At 41.8% G+C, this 21592-nt stretch overlaps 1 protein-coding gene across 2 annotated transcripts in view; it reads right to left on the reverse strand.

Annotated features, from left to right (window-relative positions):
- Positions 1-2059: 2059 nt before the first annotated feature.
- LOC116898053 (24-hydroxycholesterol 7-alpha-hydroxylase) overlaps positions 2060-21592 on the reverse strand; it is a 75950-nt gene continuing 56417 nt past the window's right edge. Inside the window, exons 9-12 of one of the 2 annotated variants that reach the window (XM_032899447.1) lie at positions 18649-18744; positions 17722-17810; positions 3599-3690; positions 2060-3005 (exon numbers count right to left, since the gene is read on the reverse strand). In XM_032899447.1, the coding sequence (XP_032755338.1) occupies positions 2953-3005; positions 3599-3690; positions 17722-17810; positions 18649-18744 (330 nt within the window). In that variant the 3' untranslated portion in view covers positions 2060-2952. The remainder of the gene's footprint in view (positions 3006-3598; positions 3691-17721; positions 17811-18648; positions 18745-21592) is intronic. The other variant, XM_032899445.1, reaches the window with a different exon arrangement.

Below are 21592 nucleotides of genomic sequence, written 5' to 3' on the forward strand. Positions count from 1 at the left end.
ACATACACATCCCACATGTTAGTGTACATAACCCAGAAATGCAGACAGATGCAGATCTGATAGTTCCCCCTTTCCATCCTCAATTTGCGAGGGTTTAAGAAGCCTGTCATATTCCTCCGTAGGCAAGAAAAACAGAGGCTAGAACACGAAGTCCCTGCAAATTCTGGAAAGCCAGGATTCCCATTTCCCTCAGTAAGTGCACTTACCGTCAGTGTCTGTCGCAACCAGTTAGATAGCTGAGACCTCCAATTGGATCCAATCCAATTACTCATAGGACCCAGTGCAATCCAGGAGCTACTCCAGTTTTTAACAGGGGCCTCCAATGCTCGCCAGTCTCAAGGGAGCAGCAGACTCAAAAGCCAAAAGACAGAAGCCAAAAAGATTTGGTGCTTAATGCACAGCACGAATGCTAAGAGGAAAACAACTCCTTAAGACAGAGGGACCCCCAAAGGGATTGGAAGAGCCTCACCTGCATCCCTCAGGATGCTTGGGAGTTCCCAGCACTTCTTTCTCGCTCCTCATCTGCTCTAAGGTCTCTGAGACTGTCAGGAGATTACAACAAGCATGATGCTGCAGGCTTCGGTTTGACTTGCAATGCTGCAAGCAGATAGAAGTCTGGATTGAAAACTGTAGAGGCGGCTGTACCCCACCACCTCACAGCTCATGCCTGTCTTATCTGGCCACTATAAAGTTTGGCTTAGACTCAGCAACACATTCTAAGGGTGAGTTATGGTGGGTCTTCATCATGAGTGGAGAAACTTAGGCCCATCTTAAAACACTATGAAGGCCACATTAGCCAAACCTAACGAGTCTCCCTTTGGCAGCCACCATGTTGACTACGGTGTAGCGGATCTAAGCAAGGCAGTAACAGATCTGAGAAAGGAAAGGAGGAGAAAACATCAGATGTCACTGTACCTTTATGCCAGGTCTCCTCAGCCCAAGCCCAGTTCACAGAGCTCAGCAAATCCAGGCTCATTTGCTCACTTCGCTGGAGAGTATCCCATCATGCAAAGCTGTAGGGCCTGCAGGCTCCTGACCTCAGAGCATAGCTTAACATCTTCAGCGCAGTCACCTTGCCTCATACCCTTCAGCTGAACAATGGCTGGAGGCTTCTCATATGGTCCCAAAAGGAACCCTTGAGGCTACAACACACAGCCTGCTAATACAGCCTTTGGGCTTATCAGCTCCCTGCCCTTTGTCTCCTGCCTCCCAAGTAAGCCATCTTCATACAAGTCTGCCTCAGGATTTGCCTCCAGGAAACTCCAGTTAATACAAGAATATTACATATGATATAAATACCCAGTGAGATATATATTTTAAAAAGCATGGGATCTCCAAATATTAACTTCATTATTCTAAACACCAACAGACTTCCTTTTCTACAATGGTTCTTAGAGTACATAGACAGATTAGCACACAATGACCCTTATGAAGGAAGAATAAGCCAACATCAGTCTGTGAAATTTAGTTCAGCTGTATGCAAATATATGCAAATATATGCAAATATATGCAAACACAGCATCTTATTGTGGGCCTTGGCTGTTGGACAGTGAATACACCTTCCCTCAGAACACAACTGTTACTGCAGCAGAACCTCCCAGGCTGGGCTGCAAAGCTGAGCTGCTGTGGACTTCCGGCACTGCCTTCTCCCGACCGCTGAGCCTGCTGAGGGAAGCTGTGAGCAGCTGGGTGAGCTTCAAATTCAATCACTCCCTGCAGAGAGTGAGCACTCTTGAAAGCACCCACCAGTCTTCTGGAGACCTGTGTCCTTGTTGGTGAAGGAAAGAAGAGTCAACAATTTCCAACTTCCGGAGCTGGGGCTGGGACAGGTAAGGGAAGAAGCCTAAGAAGAGCTATACAGCCACCATGCAACATCAGAAATGAACTCGGTTTTGGATTCTGGCGGGTAAAGGATGACACCATTGTTAGGAAAACCATAGGTTCCCGTGGACCCACTGGGTTTTCTCTCCAGAACTTAATGGCAAATATCCCACTGTCCTAAGACTCGAAAAACAGACTCATGTGCAGCTATTTACCTGGCACAAAACCAGATGTGTATTTTATTCATCCATTCATTTACTCATCTCTCATACAATACATTCCGACCCCAGTTTTCCCTCCCTCTGCTCCCCTCCCCACCTTCTCTCTCCCACAGATCCACTGCTCCTCTGTTTCACTTCTGAATAAAGCAGGTCTCCCAGGGATATCACAAAAACATAAGATATAATAAGACTGTGCATTTTACACAGGAGTAAAAAATATTATCTCTGTCAAAGGATAAGTAAAGATACTTTGAGTCAAAAGAGTGCTTCCCCCTTAACTAAAATACAAATCGATACTTCAGTCAATGTGTACTGATTAGTATCCCCAAGTGGAAGATACTACCCTGGACATAAGAGAGTGCAGGAATGAACGCAGCATGGGGACCCATTCCCAGCGTCATAAACCATGGTTTTATTCAAATTTTGAGCACTAGGCATTCTGCAATGATTGGTATCAATAAGCCTAACATGTCCAAGGTCTAGTTAAATATCACATTTTTAAACTACAAAATATCTAGAAATGATCTAATTTTTCAGTGTCCTGCACTGTAGTTATTTTGCGAAAGGGAAATTGTAAGTATGTTGTCTTCACAGGGAACTTAACATACCAATAGTTCGATTAAAGCGACAATTCTACTTGAGGTTTTGATACGCCTATGTATGGAGCCAAATTCTAACGTTTTATCAACTTTTCCAAATCATCTGAACCCTTTCTGTAAACCTTGAATTGGGGTTTCTGTGTTCCTGAGAGTGAACCACGGTGCACGGTCTTCAGATTTGAAATGCGTGTGCCACAAGGATGTCTTCAGGTCAAGATGCTGGGAGGACTGTAGCTCTGTAGATGACTTCACTCCTCTGGAAGGTTCTGAATCTCTTGAGTCCCAATGAAGGTCATACTCTTTGTTTATATTCAATTCGGCATTTCCCTGCTGGCTGGGGGACACCCACCAAATGAAGAGAACTCTAAAAGCAGAGACGCAGAAGAGACACAGAAACTCAGACACAGAAGTCAACAGTTTTAGACCTAAGTCTCCCCTGACTGATTTCTTCTAAAAGGTGCAGAGGGGAGGCAGAAAGGCTGGGGAATGTTCCTATGGCCGAGATCCAAAACATCAAGCATCCACTTTACCATCTGCAGAGCAGAGAAGTGATAGAGACCTTATTCTAATAATCTCTTGGCTCCATAACACTCACCAGGGCCTACAGGCTTGCCAGCTCCCTACCCTTTACTTTATCGGACTGACGAAGATGCCATAAATAAACTCATGTCCCTTCAGGAACTACTGCATCTACATTGAGTTAAGCCTGAGTGATATCCTTTTCCTTTCTGTTTACTGTCTTTAGTAGGAGGATTGGTTGTCCTGCACCATTTCAAATGGATCAATGACAACATCCAAAACAAAGAGTTCATTTCTAGACCCACAGAAGTCCTCTCTGGATAGAGTTAAGGTCAAATGTAAGGAAATCTCTCAACACATGGCCAGTATTGAAAGCCACATGTTTAGAGTTTTGTGTCATATCTGAGGTCATAGTAATGTTTAAAGTTCTAAAAGCACTTGCCTGCTTTGGTAATGGATCCAGAAGACTGCACTCATACTTATAAAGCACTAAGATAATACACAGTTGAATCTCTAAGAGAGCAAACCACCTGAAAGGAAAACATAAAATGATTACTTGTCCATAAAAGATGCATGAATACATAACTCTATTTTCTAATACCACATACTCCCCTGAGTGAGTGGCATAGCTCAGATGCTTTTGATGTAAAAAATGCTTAGTCAGGAGACCAGCACAGTAAGTGTAAGTCTATGTTTTTAAAGATTTATTTTATCTTTATTTGTACATATCGGTATATCTCTGTGTCTGTGTGTGCAATGCACATGTGCATAAGAGTGTGTGTGCATGTACATGTGTGTGCGTGCCCTGAGAGACCAGAAGATAAGCAGACACACAGACCCATGCACGTATGTATAAAGAAAAGCAGATCAAAAATTTTACATTGTTATTTTAGCTAAAGATAAGAAAATATGATATTACCCAAATTTAAATATTTAAAATTTCTAGTAGAATTTTTCTCAAGTATCCACTGAAGGCAAATTTTTGGCAACGGCTAAATAAAACTTTTGGGCATTTAATGTTGAGTTTTCTTCCATGGATGAGTCTAGAATCTTACCAATTGTGGCACTTCAGGAAAGAAACTTCTTCCTAAGTCTGTTTTCTTCCCCAGAGTTCCTCAGAAGCCAGCTGAGCTATGCTCATACTAAGAATACTTGCCCAACACTTCCAATGTCAAAACAGTGAAAATAATGAGGTGTACTGTTTATAACAGATTCAGTTTTTACACTAAAAGGAAGAAGAATGCACAACTAGAAAGAAAATTCATTAAAGTACAAACATGTTGAAAATTCCTCAAATACTTAGCACTTGTAGATTTCCCAATTGTAAATACTTGTCTGGACATAGCTGCAGGGGCTTAGAGAAACATGATGTCCCAGCAAACACAATGCCAGGTCTGAATGGAGGGAAATGGAAATGGTAACAACCAGGGTGAGGGGAGAAGGCAAAGGCAGTCACAAAGATGCTGCAGAAACCTAGTGTCTGGAGAGCACACTGACCTGGATATTCCTGAAGGCGAAACTTGAGACAGACCTTGAGGAAGGACAGGCTTTAAATAAGCAGGGATGGCATCTGAGGGCATTTTAGAGCCAGTGTACCAGGACAGAGAGCACAGGGGTCTGGGAACAGCAGGATAACCCTTCAGAGTTGGGGAGGTAACCAGGACCTTACAGAGGTACAGCTGGGGTCAGATTATGGAGAGCCAGGGTTCCTGACAGGATAAGGGGGTCTGACTGGCAGCTATGGTGTCAGGCTCTGAATGAGAGAGTGGTATTCATAGGCTTGTTCCAAGAAAAGTCATCAGTGCACAGTAGTAAAGACGGAGGAAAAAAAGAGAGTGAGTGGGGGGGCTGGGTGAGAGGCAGTAGACCATCACCTGGGATGCCAGAGTGGGGGTGGGGTGTATAAAAGACACCCCCAACCATCAGGTATCTCGGAGGATAGCCATATATATCAAAGAAACAGAATGCCTAAGGGATGCTAGGATCAGATGGAATTACTAACTTCCATTTCAGACTTTTTGGTTTTGAGTTGACATTTATTGTTGTTGCTGTTGTTTTTTCTTGCTGCTCCTGTTGGTCTGAAGCCCCAGGGGTCCTAGAACACCATATGTAAGCCTAGGATGCCCTCAAACCTCCTCAGTCTCCTGAGTACGTGAACTACAAATGTGAACCATCACATCTGCCTTCCCTCTGACTTTTGTAGAGGGGAAAAAAAAAACCTTTCTTTTTCCCTCCTAGAAGTCATTACAGGCCATGCCAGCGCAGGCTGGAAAACTGTGCCCGTTGCCAGGAGCAGGAGCTCTGCCGTGTATTCCTGGTTGCTATCAGCTGCAGCTCATGAAAATAGAATGCTCTCGCCCTGGAATTTGGAGAACGCAGCAGGCGGGCATAGCTTCAGAGACACTATGCATTGAAGCATGGCTATTCAAGTTCAAGGTGAGGTGGTTTTCCCATAATCTCACTCTCCTTAGAAATTGTTGAGAAAGATCAAAATCAACTATGTGGCAGGAACACAGATTCAATGGTTGGAAACTTTAGGGCCTATCAGGATACCCTGTGGGAATTGGGAAGGCACAGCTCATTGCACTTTATCCTCTGGGTTGATGACTCCAGAGATCTGGGTCAAGACACATGTATCTGAGTTTTGTGCAGATTTCTGGGTAGTATTTCCACTGGTGGTGAACCCCAACAATGTGGAAATTGAAAGTCTAGATAAATTTAGTGAAGAGAAGGAAAAAAATACATACTAGGAGTTTTAAATTTATCATTCTTCTTAATATTATTACACAAAAATAATTCAGTGGCCATATGAATCAGTAATGGATATGGCACCAAGCTTTTGACTGGAGATAACAGTAAGCACAAACAGGAAGGATGAAAGGATGAAAGGATGAAAGGTAGATGCTTTGTACTGCGTAAGGAAACTCAAATGAAAGAAAAACACAGAGACAAGAATGGGGTAGGAGTAAGGTTGAAGGGGTAAGAAATAGTGAAAAGGGTAAGAATGCTTGCTGCTCTGGCAGAGAACTGGCCTTTGGTGCCTGCTGAGTGTACTTTTACTCAGTGAGCCATCTTGTTGCCCTTATTTTTTGAGACAAGTTATTATGTAGAGCAGGGTAGCCTGGAACTCACAGAGGTCTATCTGTCTCTGCCTCCCTCCTGACTGCTGGGGTAAAAGCATGGGCCACCATGTCCAGCCAATCTGAAAGGGATGCTGCCGAATGCTGTTCTGAGCATCTGGTTAAGATGTATTTTTAAAAATGTGATTTTTTTAAAAAAATTTTCATTATTTTTATTTTTGTGTATGGATGTTTTGCCTGCATATATGCAGTGCCAGCTGAGGGCAGAAGAAAGCATAGATAGGGTCCTCTCTAAGTAGTTATTACTATCTATGTGGGTGCTGGGCACTGAACATGAGTCCTCCTCAGGAATAGCAAATACCCTTAACCTCTGAGCTGTCACTCAGATTTTTTCACATCAATTATTCATAAAAATGTTGATCTGTCTGCTGCTTGTTTTGTAGTGTCCTTGTGTGGCGTGGAGGGTAGAAATGCTGACTTGTCAAATGAATTAGGAAATTTTCTCTCCGTGTTTTGAAAGAGCGGATACTACTTAACCATGCACCAGAAGGCTTTGGGTAAAGGAGAATAAACATCACCTGAAAGCAGTTGATGGAAAGAGAGATTCAGAATCAGGGACAAAATTAATAAAATAGAAATGAAAAATACAAATTATCAATTAAACAAAGAGTTGGATCTTTAAAGAAAGATGAAGAAACTTTTAGCCAAATTAGAGAGAAAAGACCAAAATTAATAAAATCAGAAATGAACAGGGAGAGATTACCACAGACATTGAGAAAATTCAGAGAATCATAAAGACAAACTTGGGACACAAAATAATATCAAGTACCTACAATATATAAGACTTAGAACATTAAGGGAACACACCATACCCTCCTGAATTCTGTGCTATGGCCCTGATCAGTCTTGGGGTGTGCATTAAATAAACCATCTCTGTCTGACTGAGATTGGTGTTTGTGGGGTAACTCCTGGACCCCAACATTCTTAACAATTTTCAAAAATTAATGGAGGATATTAATTGGCTATAGTCTACCACTGGATTAACTACTTAAAGGTAAGCAATTTGTTTCAAATGTTACAAGGAAATCCAGACTTAAACAGTCCAAGATGGTTAACAGCAAAGAGAGACTTAACAGCAAAGAAAAAAGACTTAAGAGATGGCTTAGTGGTTAAGAGCACTGACTGCTCTTCCAGAGGTCCTGAGTTCAATTCCCAGCAACCACATGGTGGCTCACAACCATCTGTAATGGAATCTGATGCCCTCATCTGGTGTGTCTGAAGACAGTCACAGTGTACTTATATACATGAAATAAATAATTCTTTTTAAAAATTTTCTGATTTAATCATAAAAGGTAGACTAAGACCATGTCAACTGTCAGGAACAGACCTGGCAGAAGTCATACCTTATACTAATGCTGAGATTATGTCATTATGGGTAATCAATGAAGATTGACAATGAGATTGTAAGCAACTATTTGGGAGAACTTAAGAGCAAATATCCCAAAAGCAAATGTATTCAGTTTATAAAAAGAACTATTAGGGTTGGGGATTTAGCTCAGTGGTAGAGCACTTGCCTAGCAAGCACAAGGCCCTAGGTTCGGTCCCCAGCTCCGGAAAAAAAAAATTAAAAAGAACTATTTGGATTCTTCCATGTATTGTAAAAGGAATGCCAACCCCTGAGGCACCTACATTTTATACTGATGCAAAGAATTTGGGAATGGCAGACTATAAGTCATACGAAAAAATAAAATAAAAGTAATTAATTCAAAGCCCATATATTTCCGATAAAAAATCAGAGCTGTATGCAATTCTTATGGTATTATTAGATTTTCCTGAATCCTTTAATATAATTACTCGCTCTCAACATAAAGAAATAGTTGTTCTGCATATAGAAACTGCTGAATTTGTTCCAGATAATTCAAAATCAACTTTGTTATTTATATAGCTGCAATAGGCAATTAGAAAAGGAAACTATCCACTATATATCACTCATAGTTGGTTTCATACATGTTTGGCAGGTCTATTAGCCCAAGGAAATGAAGAAATTGGTCAATTATTAATAGAAAATGTGTTGGAAGCCTAAAATTTTGATGAAAAACACCCCTGTTAACAGGAGAGGTTTAAAGAAAATCCTATCACCTGGCAACAAGTCAAAGAAACTGTAAGAAAAGAATGAGTAGACTCATTCACTGTGTAGCCAAACTCCATTGCCTACTGGAACTAACTCTAGGGGTACAAAAAGAAATGAAATATGGCGAATAGGTGTGTTTCGCTTTGCAGAATTTGGACAGCTAAGGTACATATACCATATGATACATATTCAGGATGTCAATGGGCCACTGCTTTGAGTTCTGAGAAGGCTGAATCTGTAATGGCTGGAAGTAATGGTTATTATGGGCATGCCTGAACAATAAAGACTGACATATATGTCATGAAGTATCTCTTTGAGTATTATAATATAAAGCACGTTGCAGGTACACTACACAATCCTACAGGACAAGCAGAAAGATCTAATTGAACCTTAAAGGAAATGCGTATTTGTAATAGCCTGAAACTGGAAACAGCCTAAATGTCCCTCAACTGAAGAATGGACACAGAAAATGTGGTTCATTTACATAATGGAGTACTATTTAGCTATTAAAAAATAAAGACATCACGAATTTTGCAGGCAAATGGATGGAACTAGAAAATATCATCCTGAGTGACCCAAAAGGACATGCATAAGTGGATACTAGTCATAAAGTACAGGATACCCATAATATACCCCACAGACCCAAAGAAGTTAAACAAGAAAGGCTAAAGCAAAGATGTGAGAGTCTCACTTAGAACAGGGAATAAAATAGGAGGTAGAAGGAGGGAGGGAATTGGGTGGGATAGGGGAAGGGGATGGGGGGCAGGAGCAGGTATGAGGAGAGACGGGAGAGAATGCTAGAGGGGCAGGAGAATGAATGGAAACCTGCAGTTTCTGTGTGTGTGAAGGTGGGAGGAATCTCTATGCTGTGTGTGGGGAGGTGGGAGGAATCTCTATGCTGTGTGTGGGGAGGTGGGGGGAATCTCTATGCTGTGTGTGGGGAGGTGGGGGGAATCTCTATGCTGTGTGTGGGGGAGGTGGGGGAATCTCTATGCTGTGTGTGGGGTGGTGGGAGGAATCTCTATGCTGTGTGTGGGGAGGTGGGAGGTGGGAGGAATCTCTATGCTGTGTGTGGGGAGGTGGGAGGAATCTCTATGCTGTGTGTGGGGAGGTGGGGGGAATCTCTGTGTGTGTGGGGGAGGTGGGAGGAATCTCTATGCTGTGTGTGGGAGGTGGGGGGAATCTCTATGCTGTGTGTGGGGAGTGGGGGAATCTCTGCTGTGTGTGGGGGAGGTGGGGGAATCTCTATGCTGTGTGTGGGGGTGGGAGGAATCTCTATGCTGTGTGGGGGGAGGTGGGAGGAATCTATGCTGTGTGTGGGAGGTGGGGGAATCTCTATGCTGTGTGTGGGGAGGTGGGGGGAATCTCTATGCTGTGGGTGGGGAGGTGGGAGGAATCTCTATGCTGTGTGTGGGGAGGTGGGGGGAATCTCTATGCTGTGTGTGGGGAGGTGGGAGGAATCTCTATGCTGTGTGTGGGAAGGTGAGAGGAATCTCTAGGAACCTCCAGAGGCCTGGAATTGGGGAGGCTCCCAAGAGTCAATGTAGATGGCCTTAGCCTAGATGGGGACATGGAACCTGAAAAAGCCACCTCCTGTCGTCAAGCAGGATCCCCAGTGGAGGGATAAAGACACCAACCCATGCACAAAACTTCTGACCCCAAATTAGTCTTGTCTAAAAGAAATGCAAGGACAAAGAATTGAGCAGACTGAGGGAATGGCCATCCAATAACTGGCCCAACTTGAGACCCATTCCATGGGCCAACATCAACCTCTGACACTAATAATTATACTCTATTACACTTGTAGATAGAAACCTAGCATAACTGTCCTCTGAGAGGTTCTACCCAGCAGCTGACTGAAACAGATACCAACAGTCAAACATTGGAGAGAGGTTGGGGATTCTTATAGAAGAGATGGGGGAAAGATTGGAGGCCATGAAGGAGACAGGAACTCCACAGGAAGACCAATAGACTTAAGTAACCTGGACCCCTGGGAGCTCTCAGAGACCGAGCCACCAACCAAAGAGCTTATACGGGCTGGACTGAGGCCCCCAGCACATAGGTAACAGACATGCAGCTCAGTCTCCATGGCTGCCTTGTCTGGTCTCAGTGGGAGGGGCTGTGCCTAATCCTGCAAAGACTTGATGCACCAGGGTGCTGATATACCCTGGGGTGGGGCTGCCCACTCAGAGGTGAAGTTCAGGAGGATGAAGGAAGGGACACTACTGTGAGGGGGACTGGGAGAGGAGCAGTGTGTTTGGATACAAATAAAGTAATTAGTTTTCAAAATGAAAATGCATATAAAACAAAAAGGAAGAATAAAGACCCCCAGAGATAGGTTAAACAGTGCTCTGTTAACTTTAAATTTTCTGAATGTTAATGAAAAAGGAACAACAGCAGTTGAGACACACACAGGGTTATAGGGAAGAAACTGTGTAATTAAATCAACTTATATACGATTAGGATGTGTTAATATCAGAATGGAAGGCATGGAAAGTTTTGTGTTGAAGACACAGATGTGTTTATATTTCCACAGGAAATTGAAAACTGTGGATACCCTCAGACTTATAAAGACTAGAATTGGGCAGCAGGGGTCTCCTGAAAACCTTGCCCTCTGACCCAAAAAGTGCTTAGTTGGTTGAAAAATGCATCTGTTTATAATTTCCCACTACATCCATCACAATTAGTGACTTAAAACAGAAAAGGGAAAACAAAGTGAGGATTTTGGAATTCTGGTTTCTTTATAAAACACAGAAATATTATCATAAGAGTATGTTTTCGTTTCAATCCCAAGTGTGGGGGTCTAGAGTCGCTTCGAAGCAGCTGATTATGATTTGACCCATGCTGTAGCAGAGGCATGTTTTTTCCAGCTGCAGAGTTTCTGCAATTGTGTGACAGGAATTCTGGGAATTTTTCATAGGGTATATAAATGCCAGAGTCCTAATAGGTGGATTGGGTGCTTGTTGGTCATTCAGTGGGGCTGGTTGTGATTTGTTAGTAGTCATGCTCAAGAGAGAAACAGGAAGAAAGAAATTAGATTTAGAGATCTCTATGCTTCCACAGACAGTGGGAGCTGGAGCATTGGTTTTGTTTGCTACTCCTCGATATTCTTCACTAACGACACACATGTATTGGTTCGCTTTACACAGCATTATTGAGCTCTGCTTTTGATAACACTTCCAGTGAGAAAAACTTGCCAAAGAACTGCTACTGAGGTTCCTGTAGCTTTTTGCCTTGGTGGCCTTGGGCTGGTTGGGTGTTTCTTCAGGATTGAACTACAGCTGCTGGTTCATGTGTGATGTCTGCCTGCTGAGAGGACTGCACTATAGCTGCTGGTTCGTAGTTGGTGTTTGCTATGGGACTGGGCTGATAATGAACTAATAACTTTTCTTTTCTACTACCTCTGATGGGTAGCGGGCAAGAGGAGAGGCTGAATGTTCATTAAAGTGGTCTGGAAAAATGCATCACCATATCTGTCTCTAAAAGCCTCTCTCTGAACAGGAGAGATACACAAATAACAAAAGAACTTCAGTAGCTCAGTTAAATGACAGGAGACATCCACACACCCCACCAGAACTGTCTCCTTTCTCTCCATAGACAAAAACACCGCATTGCACCACAAAGGGTCCAGGTTCTATTTTGCATACGAAGAGAGAAAAAGATCTTTTCTGAAAATTTTGCTCAGAAAAGTACATGTCTTGCCTTGGGAGCATCCTCCTCTCAGTGCTGGAAGGCCACCCATGCAGCAGAGCTCTCAACAGACTTAAATTTCAGCCTCCTGATGAAGTAGCAGAATTAAGTGGCCAGGAGAATAATGACTGCCATTCTGCTAGTGGCTTCTATGCTCTTTTCAGTGAGGCACTGATCCTTGGCAAGACACTGACAAAAGAGAAGCATAGCTTAAAATTAATAAGGCGCTCTGGCAGCCCGGCTCAGAGCTTTGGCCTTAATGGCACATGAATATCTTCTGCCCTCATTCCTAATCCATTTTTATAGACCCTAGCAGACATACTCATGCTTTGTGAAAATATTAGAATGCATTTCTAAATGTTAGGGAAATGTTAAAAATTATATATGAGTGAATGCTTCCGTTTTATTGTATTTACCTAATGGCATTTAAGGAACATTTTTATTTACAGAACACATTACTCAGAATAACAGGTAATTTCATTCTTTGCCCATTAAATCCATGGGGATTTGAATTTGCTCATTCTTTAAAAGCAATGTGCCATTTCTATGCATAAAAGGGTAAAAGCTATTCATGACCCTTCTCGAATGTGGTATTATGCAAAACTAATTTACTAATATATAACCATAAAATAATATTATGTAAATTATAAATATATAGAAACAAATGTGTCTAGAGCTTCACAAATCCTAAATATATAATAGATTTGATATTAACATCAGGTACATTGAACTCCTGTGGGTGCTTTTTAATTTTTTTAATTGCTTTGTAGATTGACAGGAAGACAGATCTTTATTGAATATTTTTAAAAGAATATTTTTATTGATTAAAAAAGCCTTTCCTAACTCCACACTGATATAGAAATTATTTGACATGTAAGTCCCCTATCTTTTACCATGTGCCATCTCCCTTTAAGTAGCGCTAATGTTTTATTTATGTTTGTCTGTGCACACATGCATGTAGAAAAACAGAAACATGTGAAAGTCAGACTCAGTCTTTGGTAGCCAGTCCTGCCCTTCCACCGGTGTATGGGTTCTAGGAATTGAGCTCAGATGATCAAGCTGGCATAGCAGGTTTGAGCCTGGAGAGGACCAGGACTATCTTTGTATCTTGTCACATCTAATCTCACCAACCACAATAAAGTATTCAGGAACATTTGGTACCTTTATGTGCAGTGTTTAAGAAAGTGACCTGAGTTAGGACACAGACAGTTCTAGGGAGGAAGGGCTTTCATCTGACTTGTTTTCAATGGTAGCATTAGTTCAGAACCCTACAATGAGACATAGCATATATTCAGAGAGTAGTTAATCAGTGAGTGGTCGTGTTGATGTTGGTTACTCAAGAGCTATTTTATTGGTTGACTAACAGTACTTCTAATCAATATTAACTAGGTTCTAACAGTACTTCTAATCTATATTACTTGGGTCCTAACAGTACTTTTAATTAACTGCGTCCAGACTTTTAAGTCATTTTTTCAATAGTTGCATGGTTTCCATTAGTAATGCAACATACATCAATGACTTTGTAGCTTAGCATTGTCCTGGGATACATGAACAGACCTCCCCACCCACCCTGTGTGCAACACCCCCCAACACACACACACACACACACACACACACACACACACACACTATTAAATATTTTATGTGCCTGACCCTTTAAATCATTCTATTTTCTCCAGTGTCAGTTGCCCCTTGGACTTCTGGGAACAAGAGAGGAAAAAGCCAGCAGAGGCTGAGAGTAGGAGACAGTAGAAAGATTAGGGAGTAAGTAGGAGTAGGGTTCAGGAGACAGAAGAGTAGGGTTGGAGAAGACAGCTGATGCAGGAAGAAAGAAGAGAAGAGAAGAGAGGAGGGGAGGAGAGGGGAGGGGAGGGAAGGGAAAGGAAGAGAAGAGATGGGAAGAGGAGATGGATCACAGTGAAAATAAAAGACAGTAGAAAGTGAATTGGGTTAGTAGACTGAGAAGACAGTTGGTGGCCGTTGAGTCAAGAGAAGCTGAGCTGAGCCGGAGAAGATATTGTTAGGAGACAGATAAAAGAAGATTCCATGAAGAACCCACAAACAACGTAGCTAAAAATAAAAAAAATCAGTAAAAACTACACCCCTCAAAGTGCAACCAATTCCCATCCTTGAAAGATAAATTCCTGGTTTTTATATTTCAAATATTAAGATCTTTCTATTATCACCCCATCTTATCCAAGTATTTATTTCTTGCTTGCTGTAGGTCAGTTTAATTCTTGCTAAAGATCGGCATCTTTAAAAGCATTATTTATGGCTTGTGTATCTTCATGAGTTTATATGAGCCACATATATGCAGTTACTCTTGGGGGCCCGGATTCCAGGAAACTCAGTTACAGGCAATTGTGAACCACCTGTGGTGGGTGCTGGGCACTGAACCTATATCTGCTGGAGGAATGGGAAGCACTCTTAACTGCTCAGCCAACTCTTCAGCCCCAGGTTTACCCTGGAATTTACCCATATCATTGTGTACAACCAAGCAGTTATCTTCTCGTAAATGTGGGGACCAAGTAAAGCCAGCTTTTGATGAACATCCCATGGAGCAAATAGAGAAATCATGGCCCCTTGCAAGATCACCAGCTCCCAGAGAGTCCCATGCAAGAAAAATTCTCAACAAATAATTCCACCTTTCTCTTCAAGAGGAGCCTGTCTATTTTGATGGGGCCCTCCATTTTGCATCTTATTATTTCTGAAGAAATTTGACCGGTTCACACTGCTTCCTCCTGCTTATTTGTGTATGGAAGCCTGGACTTTATTAGTAATAGAATTAAGTGAAAATTTTAATTAGTGATTTTTAAAAAAAAATTAAGTCAGACATAGTCAACATTTGTATTTGTAGGTCTGGTTATATGATAGATACTTCCTTTCTTCACTTCCTATGATGCTATAGGGAAGTGCCTAGAAAGGGGTTCTTCTGCAAAACCTTTTAGACTTTCAAAGAAGGGCTCCAGTTCTGTCATTGTGTCTGTTAGTTGCTGATGGCTGTACCAAATACATCGGCAAGTTTTTCTGTTTACCCAAAAATTTCTGTTACTTTCTTGGGCCCATGCCCACTGGCATATACTCCATAAAACAACAGCTGCAAGCCCATAAGAGCATGTGTTTATGATGAACTTTGAAGGCCAGCTACATTGCAGACAACTTTCTTTGACTCACTGAGTGTTTTGTGCATGAGAAAATCAGTTGGCCCCTGCTATACCAATTAGGAATGGGTGTCATTCGCTCTTGTTTATACTAAGGATTCATAGGATTAAGTTTCCAGTAGAAAGCTCTCTTGGTGTACTGTTGCCCAAATGAAGTCATTTGTTCGCCTGAACAATTTAAAAACAAAATGGTTCATGAGTTGTCTGTTTAGAATAAGGGACAGGGTGGAAACAAAGATGTTTTGAAACAGACACTTAGTAGAAAAGTAGAGTTAATGAGATTTTTTTAAAAACATGTAAGGCATAGTCAACATTTGTGTTCAACCTATGAATTCTGGTTATAAGATATTTTGCCACATTTGATAGTCAGAATTCCCAAAGGAATGCTTAATGTCTTGCCTCTAAATTCCCTCCTGCTTCTAATTTAGCTATGTTCACCATATATGACAGCCATTTATATTCAAAGTGTGCTAATTTTGACTTCCAGAGGCAATGTGGGGAGGAGCTTACTTCATTCTACAGACTACAGTCGATCATTAAGGGATAGATGTCAAGGCAGGTTCTCAAGGCATGGAACCTGGAGGCAGGAACTGAAGCAGAGACCATAAAGAAATACTGCTTGCTCCCCCCTAGCTTGTTCAGCTACTTTGCTTATACAGACCAGACCCATCTGCCTAGGGAGTGCACTGCCAACAGTGGACTGGGCCTTCCCACATTGATCGACAATCACAGAAAAGCCTTCAGACATGCACAGGACAATCTGATGGGGGTGATTCCTCTTTGAGGACTTCCCCAGATGTGTCACGTTGACAACCAAGATAAGCCAGGACACCAAGTCAACATTCATAGCCAACCTTTTCCCTAACCCATCCTGATTCAATGTGGCCCAAACATCAGTAAAACCATAAACTCAGAGCTTCTCTGTGTAAGTATCTCTTTTATTAATTTTGCCTTCTTAACCTACAAAAAGTTCTGGGTTTCCTTCAAGGGACACATTCTATGAAATCAGCAAGATTCTCCTAACCAGTCATATCCTCTTGAAGCTTCAGTACCATATCAGACATTGCTGTTCTCCATTCTTGGAAGCAATGTATGAATACCGTGTCCTTCTTGTCAACACAGTGTTCACCTCATGACAGTTAAGGATATGACTTTCTCATATCCAAGTCTTCTGAGGTACATAGAACACTGCTTTACATATAGGAAGAACTCGATACATTCTGAAAGCACAATCTTTGTTCAAATGAGATACTATTGATTGCTTGAGCTACAGTTTCATGGTCCTCTTTATTGTAACCTTTACCTTCATACTGAAAGAGCTGTCTCTCAGCCTTAAGAGCTATCAGGGAAGGTGGTAATCGTTCTTCTTCGAAATAATGCTCGTCAGGAAATTTGTCCACCACTGCCCCATGCCTCATGCTTTGCTTAAGTATTACAGTCCTTAGTTTTAATATTATGGTCAAAGCCAAAGATGATCGGAATAAGAAGTTGCTATTAAGTGTTTATTGAAAGAGACTTGAAAACAAAAAGCACCACATCTAGGATGATGACTTACAAGGTGATTAAAAAAATGATGAACTCATCTAAGAACTGCTTTCTGGGGCTGGAGAGATGGCTTAGCAGCCAAGAGAACATATTGCTCTTGCAAAGAAGACAAGCTCAAGCACTCACATTGCCAGGTCACCTCTACTGGTTAATACTAGTTCTGTAGGTTTTGGTGCCCTCTTCTGTTTTACACACACACACACACACACACACACACACACACACACACACACACACACACACACACACAGGTACATACCCACAGACGTAATTCTGAAAGTGACATAAATCTTTTTCTCTCTAATGCACTTGCTTTCTAACACAGGAGTAAGGAGAGTCAGACTGGAAGAGACGAGTTTCACTGTAGCTGCACTGTCTGGACTCGCCTCCTGAAATAGCTGACGTGCACTTATTGTATGTAAGTGAGCACATAGGACACATACAGTATACAATATGCGCCTTTAATCCTCGTGTTGAGGAGATGGGCAGGAGCAGATCCTCAGGACTCACTGAGTTACAGGCATAGTCTGCTTGGCCCAGTTGCAGACCAGTGAAAGACCCAGAGAATATGAAATACCAGAGGAACCACCCCTAACCTTGCGCCCTCTTTCTCTACGCCCGCATATACATATGTACCTGCACACACGCATCACACACCCCTCCGATGACATACATGTGCACACGCAGGTGGGTGGTACTTCAGACTGCCTGTGCATGAGCTACAGAAGACCCACTATGCTGCACCAGCAAGCACAGTGTCTTCCTGTGAGATCTGCTGTGAGAAGTCACCACAGACCTTCCTACAAAAACATCCCACGCCAGCACTGACCAAAAAAACAAACTGCATCCTCCTGGGTTTCCCTGTAAGTTGACAATAAAAGACGTCATGGTGAGTGTCCCCTGAGTCTCTCTTCCACACTTGCTGCCCCGATGCTACTCAGTTACGGCACTGACCTTCCAGGACACTGAAACTTCCCGCCTCCGAAAGCCATGAAGTAGTCCAAGAAAATGTACTTATCTAAATTTGCCTCTTTCCAGCGTTCCTGTGGGAAGAAAACGCTTTTTTTTTATCAGCCTTATATAAATAAGCTTAACTCTACTTCTCTGGTCTAAAAATGATGCTGTAGAGCTAATTCTTGCATACAGAGCTGCGGACTTGGAGCCTGTTATTAACATCAGACACAATTGCGACTTTGGAACGCAAACTTATAAACAAAAAAAGGCTTAACAAGAATCCTATTAAGTGGCAAAAGTAAATGACAAAGTAAATCACCTACAAAATCAACCTAAGAAGAGGAAGGCATTTATGAAAAGGCCTCTCGGGCTTTATCTTGAAATTACTCATAATAATAAATCTCGTAACGAGATGCTGACAGAAGGGCAGGCTGGAGGAAGCCTGGGATGTGGCGTGGCTACATCTGGAGCGAGTGCTGCAGACTCACTGAAAGGCAAGGCATGAACTAGATGAACTCTTGGGCCTGCGTAGGCCTGTCGGCTCCTCAAGCCCATGAAGTAACGTATCACTAATTTAATTTGCTGTGTTTTTATTTTGTGGGCTCCTTGGAAACCAGTAACAGAAACGGTTGCCTAAGGAATACAAAATAAGGCTTCCAGCAGAAGCAGGGGCATTGGCTTTGATGTTCTTTCCTGGTTTTCTATAAAAACTCATCTCTGAGGATGCTCCTTCCACACTCCTCTACCCGATCTGTAAACATTGCGACATCTTCATTGGAAATTCTACTGGTCTGTTGTTGGCAATCGGAGCAGTTACTAGAAAAATACGGCTGCTTGCTGATACAGATTCAGTTAACTTATGCATCCACATTTTTTACAAGAAACATAGAAATGATAATGAAATATACACTGAGAGAGAGAACTTACAGGTTTGAATGACTCTGGTTCAGGGAAATATTTTGGATTTCTGTGTAGCCAGAACGGAGACAGCATCAGCAGATCTCCAGAAGGAACTGTGTGATTCTAAAACAGAAAAATCAGCTTCAAATAATTTATTTTAAAATACATTTTAGGGAGATTTTTCAGTTATTAAAAACAAAGCTATAACCATACTGTGAAAAAAAAAGAGACATTTATAATAAGTGTGAAAAAACCCTAACTTTCCTGACTAGGTCATATCCCCCCCCTTCTCTCTCTCTTTCCCTCTTTCTGCACGTGCATGTGTCCACCCATGTGTGTGCGCGTACACACGTGTGTAGACGCATGTGTGTGTATTCATGTGGATGTGTGTGTTCATGTGCATGCTTGCATACGTGTGTGTGTGTGTGTGTGTGTTCACGCGTGTGCACGCATCTGTCTCTTTTCCCTGGCACTGTAATAATGAGTGGTCACTGTAATAATGAATGGTCACTGTCATACCTGGCTTTGTCTATAGATGCTGGGGATCTGAACTCAGGTCCTCATGCTTGCAAAACAAGTCCTTTTACAAACCAAGCAACTCCTTACTCCCTGAAAAGATCACTTCTACGATCCATTTGGGAGATGACTAGTTTGTAATTCTGCTTACTAGCCACATGTACATACATGCTTGACTATACAGGAGGAAGATGCTAGTTAAGGGTCAGCATTTCATTTCTTAAAGATTTTATTTTGACTCTGTGTCTATGTATGTGTGTATTTGTGTACATGAGCACAATACTGGGGAGTCCAGAGAAGGGCATCACCTTCACTGGAGCAGAAGCCACAGACAGTTTAGAGCTGCCATAGGGTGCTGGGAACCAAACTTGGGTCTTCTGAAAAAGCAGTGCATGCTCTTAACCACTGAGCCATCTTCGCAACCCTGATTAATTTTAGTTATACGTATGTTCTGTGTGTATATGCATGTGAGTGCTAGTGACTACGGAGGCCAGAAGAGGGTACCATATTCTCTACCCGGCATTGCAGGCAGCTGTGAACCACCCCACATGGGTGCTACATGTGTGTATACTTATGTATTTATGGATGTATATAATTATGTATGTACAATATATAATAATGGATATCCAAACAAGTTTGACCACACTCCTCTTAGTATTATTAGCAATTACTAAAATTGAACAGCCATTGTTTTCTCTTGTGCTTAATTTTTCAATAAAAGTATTTTAAAATTTAAAAAAAAATCAGTCAAACAAATCCAATAAGGAAAAAGAATAAGAGTGGTTGAGGAGACATCCTATGTCAATCTCTGTGCATACACATACAACATATGAAACATATATACCACACATATAGCACATGCACACACACATGCAGCACACACACAACACACACACAGCATACACACATTCATCATATACACACACAAACAGCACACACATATAGCATACACATACAGCACACATACACATCCAGCATATACACAACACATACAGCACACACACACACACACACACACACACACACACACACACACGCAGTACACACACACTATGGTCACATGATTTATCTGAGAAATGAAAGGCTGATTCCATATTTGATTGTTAATAAACAAACCCATATCAATAGGACAAAGAAGGAAAAGCATATGGTGATATCAGTTGATACAGAAAGGCAAGAAAGAAAATTCAGCACCAGTTTATGATGAAAAAAGTTACCAGTGAAGTAGAAATAAAATGTCTTGAACTTGATAAAGAGCATCAAAAAATGTCTATATCCAGCATGGTACTTGATGGAGAAAATGCACAGCTTTCCCTTTAAGACCAGAACAAAGCACTGTCAGACAACACTGATAGTCAACAGAGAGCTGGAGACTACAGCCAGTGTGGAAATATAAGAAAAAAGGAGAGGAGGAGAAGGAGGAAGAGGAAGAGGGGGAGGAAGAGGAGGAAGGGAGGAGGAAGAAGAGGAAGAGGGGGAGGAAGAGGAGGAAGGGAGGAGGAAGAAGAGGAAGAGGGGGAGGAAGAAGAGGAAGAGGAGGAGGAGGAGGAGGAGAAATATTGCCCGTATCAAAAAAATCACCCAAATCTACAAATACTCTAGATGTTGGGACTGTGAACGTAGCTTGGTGGTAGAGGGTTTGCAAAGCATGCACAAGGCCCTGTTACCACAGAGACAAAAAGGATCAATTGTATTTCTACAGACAGGTTGTTTAAAATTGAAACCAAAACGTTAAGCAATAATGAAAGATCATCTATATAAGCCAGACAGAGTAGATCACACCTATAATCTTAGCCCTTTAGAGGGTGAGGCAGGGGGATCATTACAAGTTCCAGGCCTGCTGGAGAACACGTGTTCTCTTCAGACTAAGATCCTGGTCAAAATGATCATCTACAAAAGTTCTAAAACAAATGAAATATTAGGAAATAAATCTCTCCTTTAAAAAAAATCTGATTTTCCAAAAAAGCGACCATGAAACCCAGTGAGACAGAAACATCTATACCAAGTCTGATATTTATTTTTTTTAACCAGAATACAAATGGTGCTTAATGAAAGCTCAACCAAGATTATAGCAACATTCAGAGGAAGACACACACACACACACACACACACACACACACACACACACCCCTTTGCTTCATTGTAACAAGCAGACCATTTCCTCTGAGTCCATTCACAGCTTGAAGTAATCAATATATTATGAAAAGTAAAACTACTCTAAAGCCCAATAAGACAAAATGCTGTAACTTATGTAAGATTGGTGAAACCAGCTTTGTCTTCACAGGGGTCCAAATCCTTTAACTGTTACAAATTGGGATTTTTATCTCTTTTGTGTTCTACCCAAATCCCTTGGTATCAATCCCCAAACTCTCAAACTCTGTATAAAAAAGGAAAAAGAGAACGGAGAGATCCAGTGTGCTCGCCCTGGGTAATGCAGGCTCTTGAGGCAAACCAC

The sequence above is a fragment of the Rattus rattus genome, chromosome 4 (assembly GCF_011064425.1).
Source record: "Rattus rattus isolate New Zealand chromosome 4, Rrattus_CSIRO_v1, whole genome shotgun sequence".
Classification (NCBI taxonomy): domain Eukaryota; kingdom Metazoa; phylum Chordata; class Mammalia; order Rodentia; family Muridae; genus Rattus; species Rattus rattus.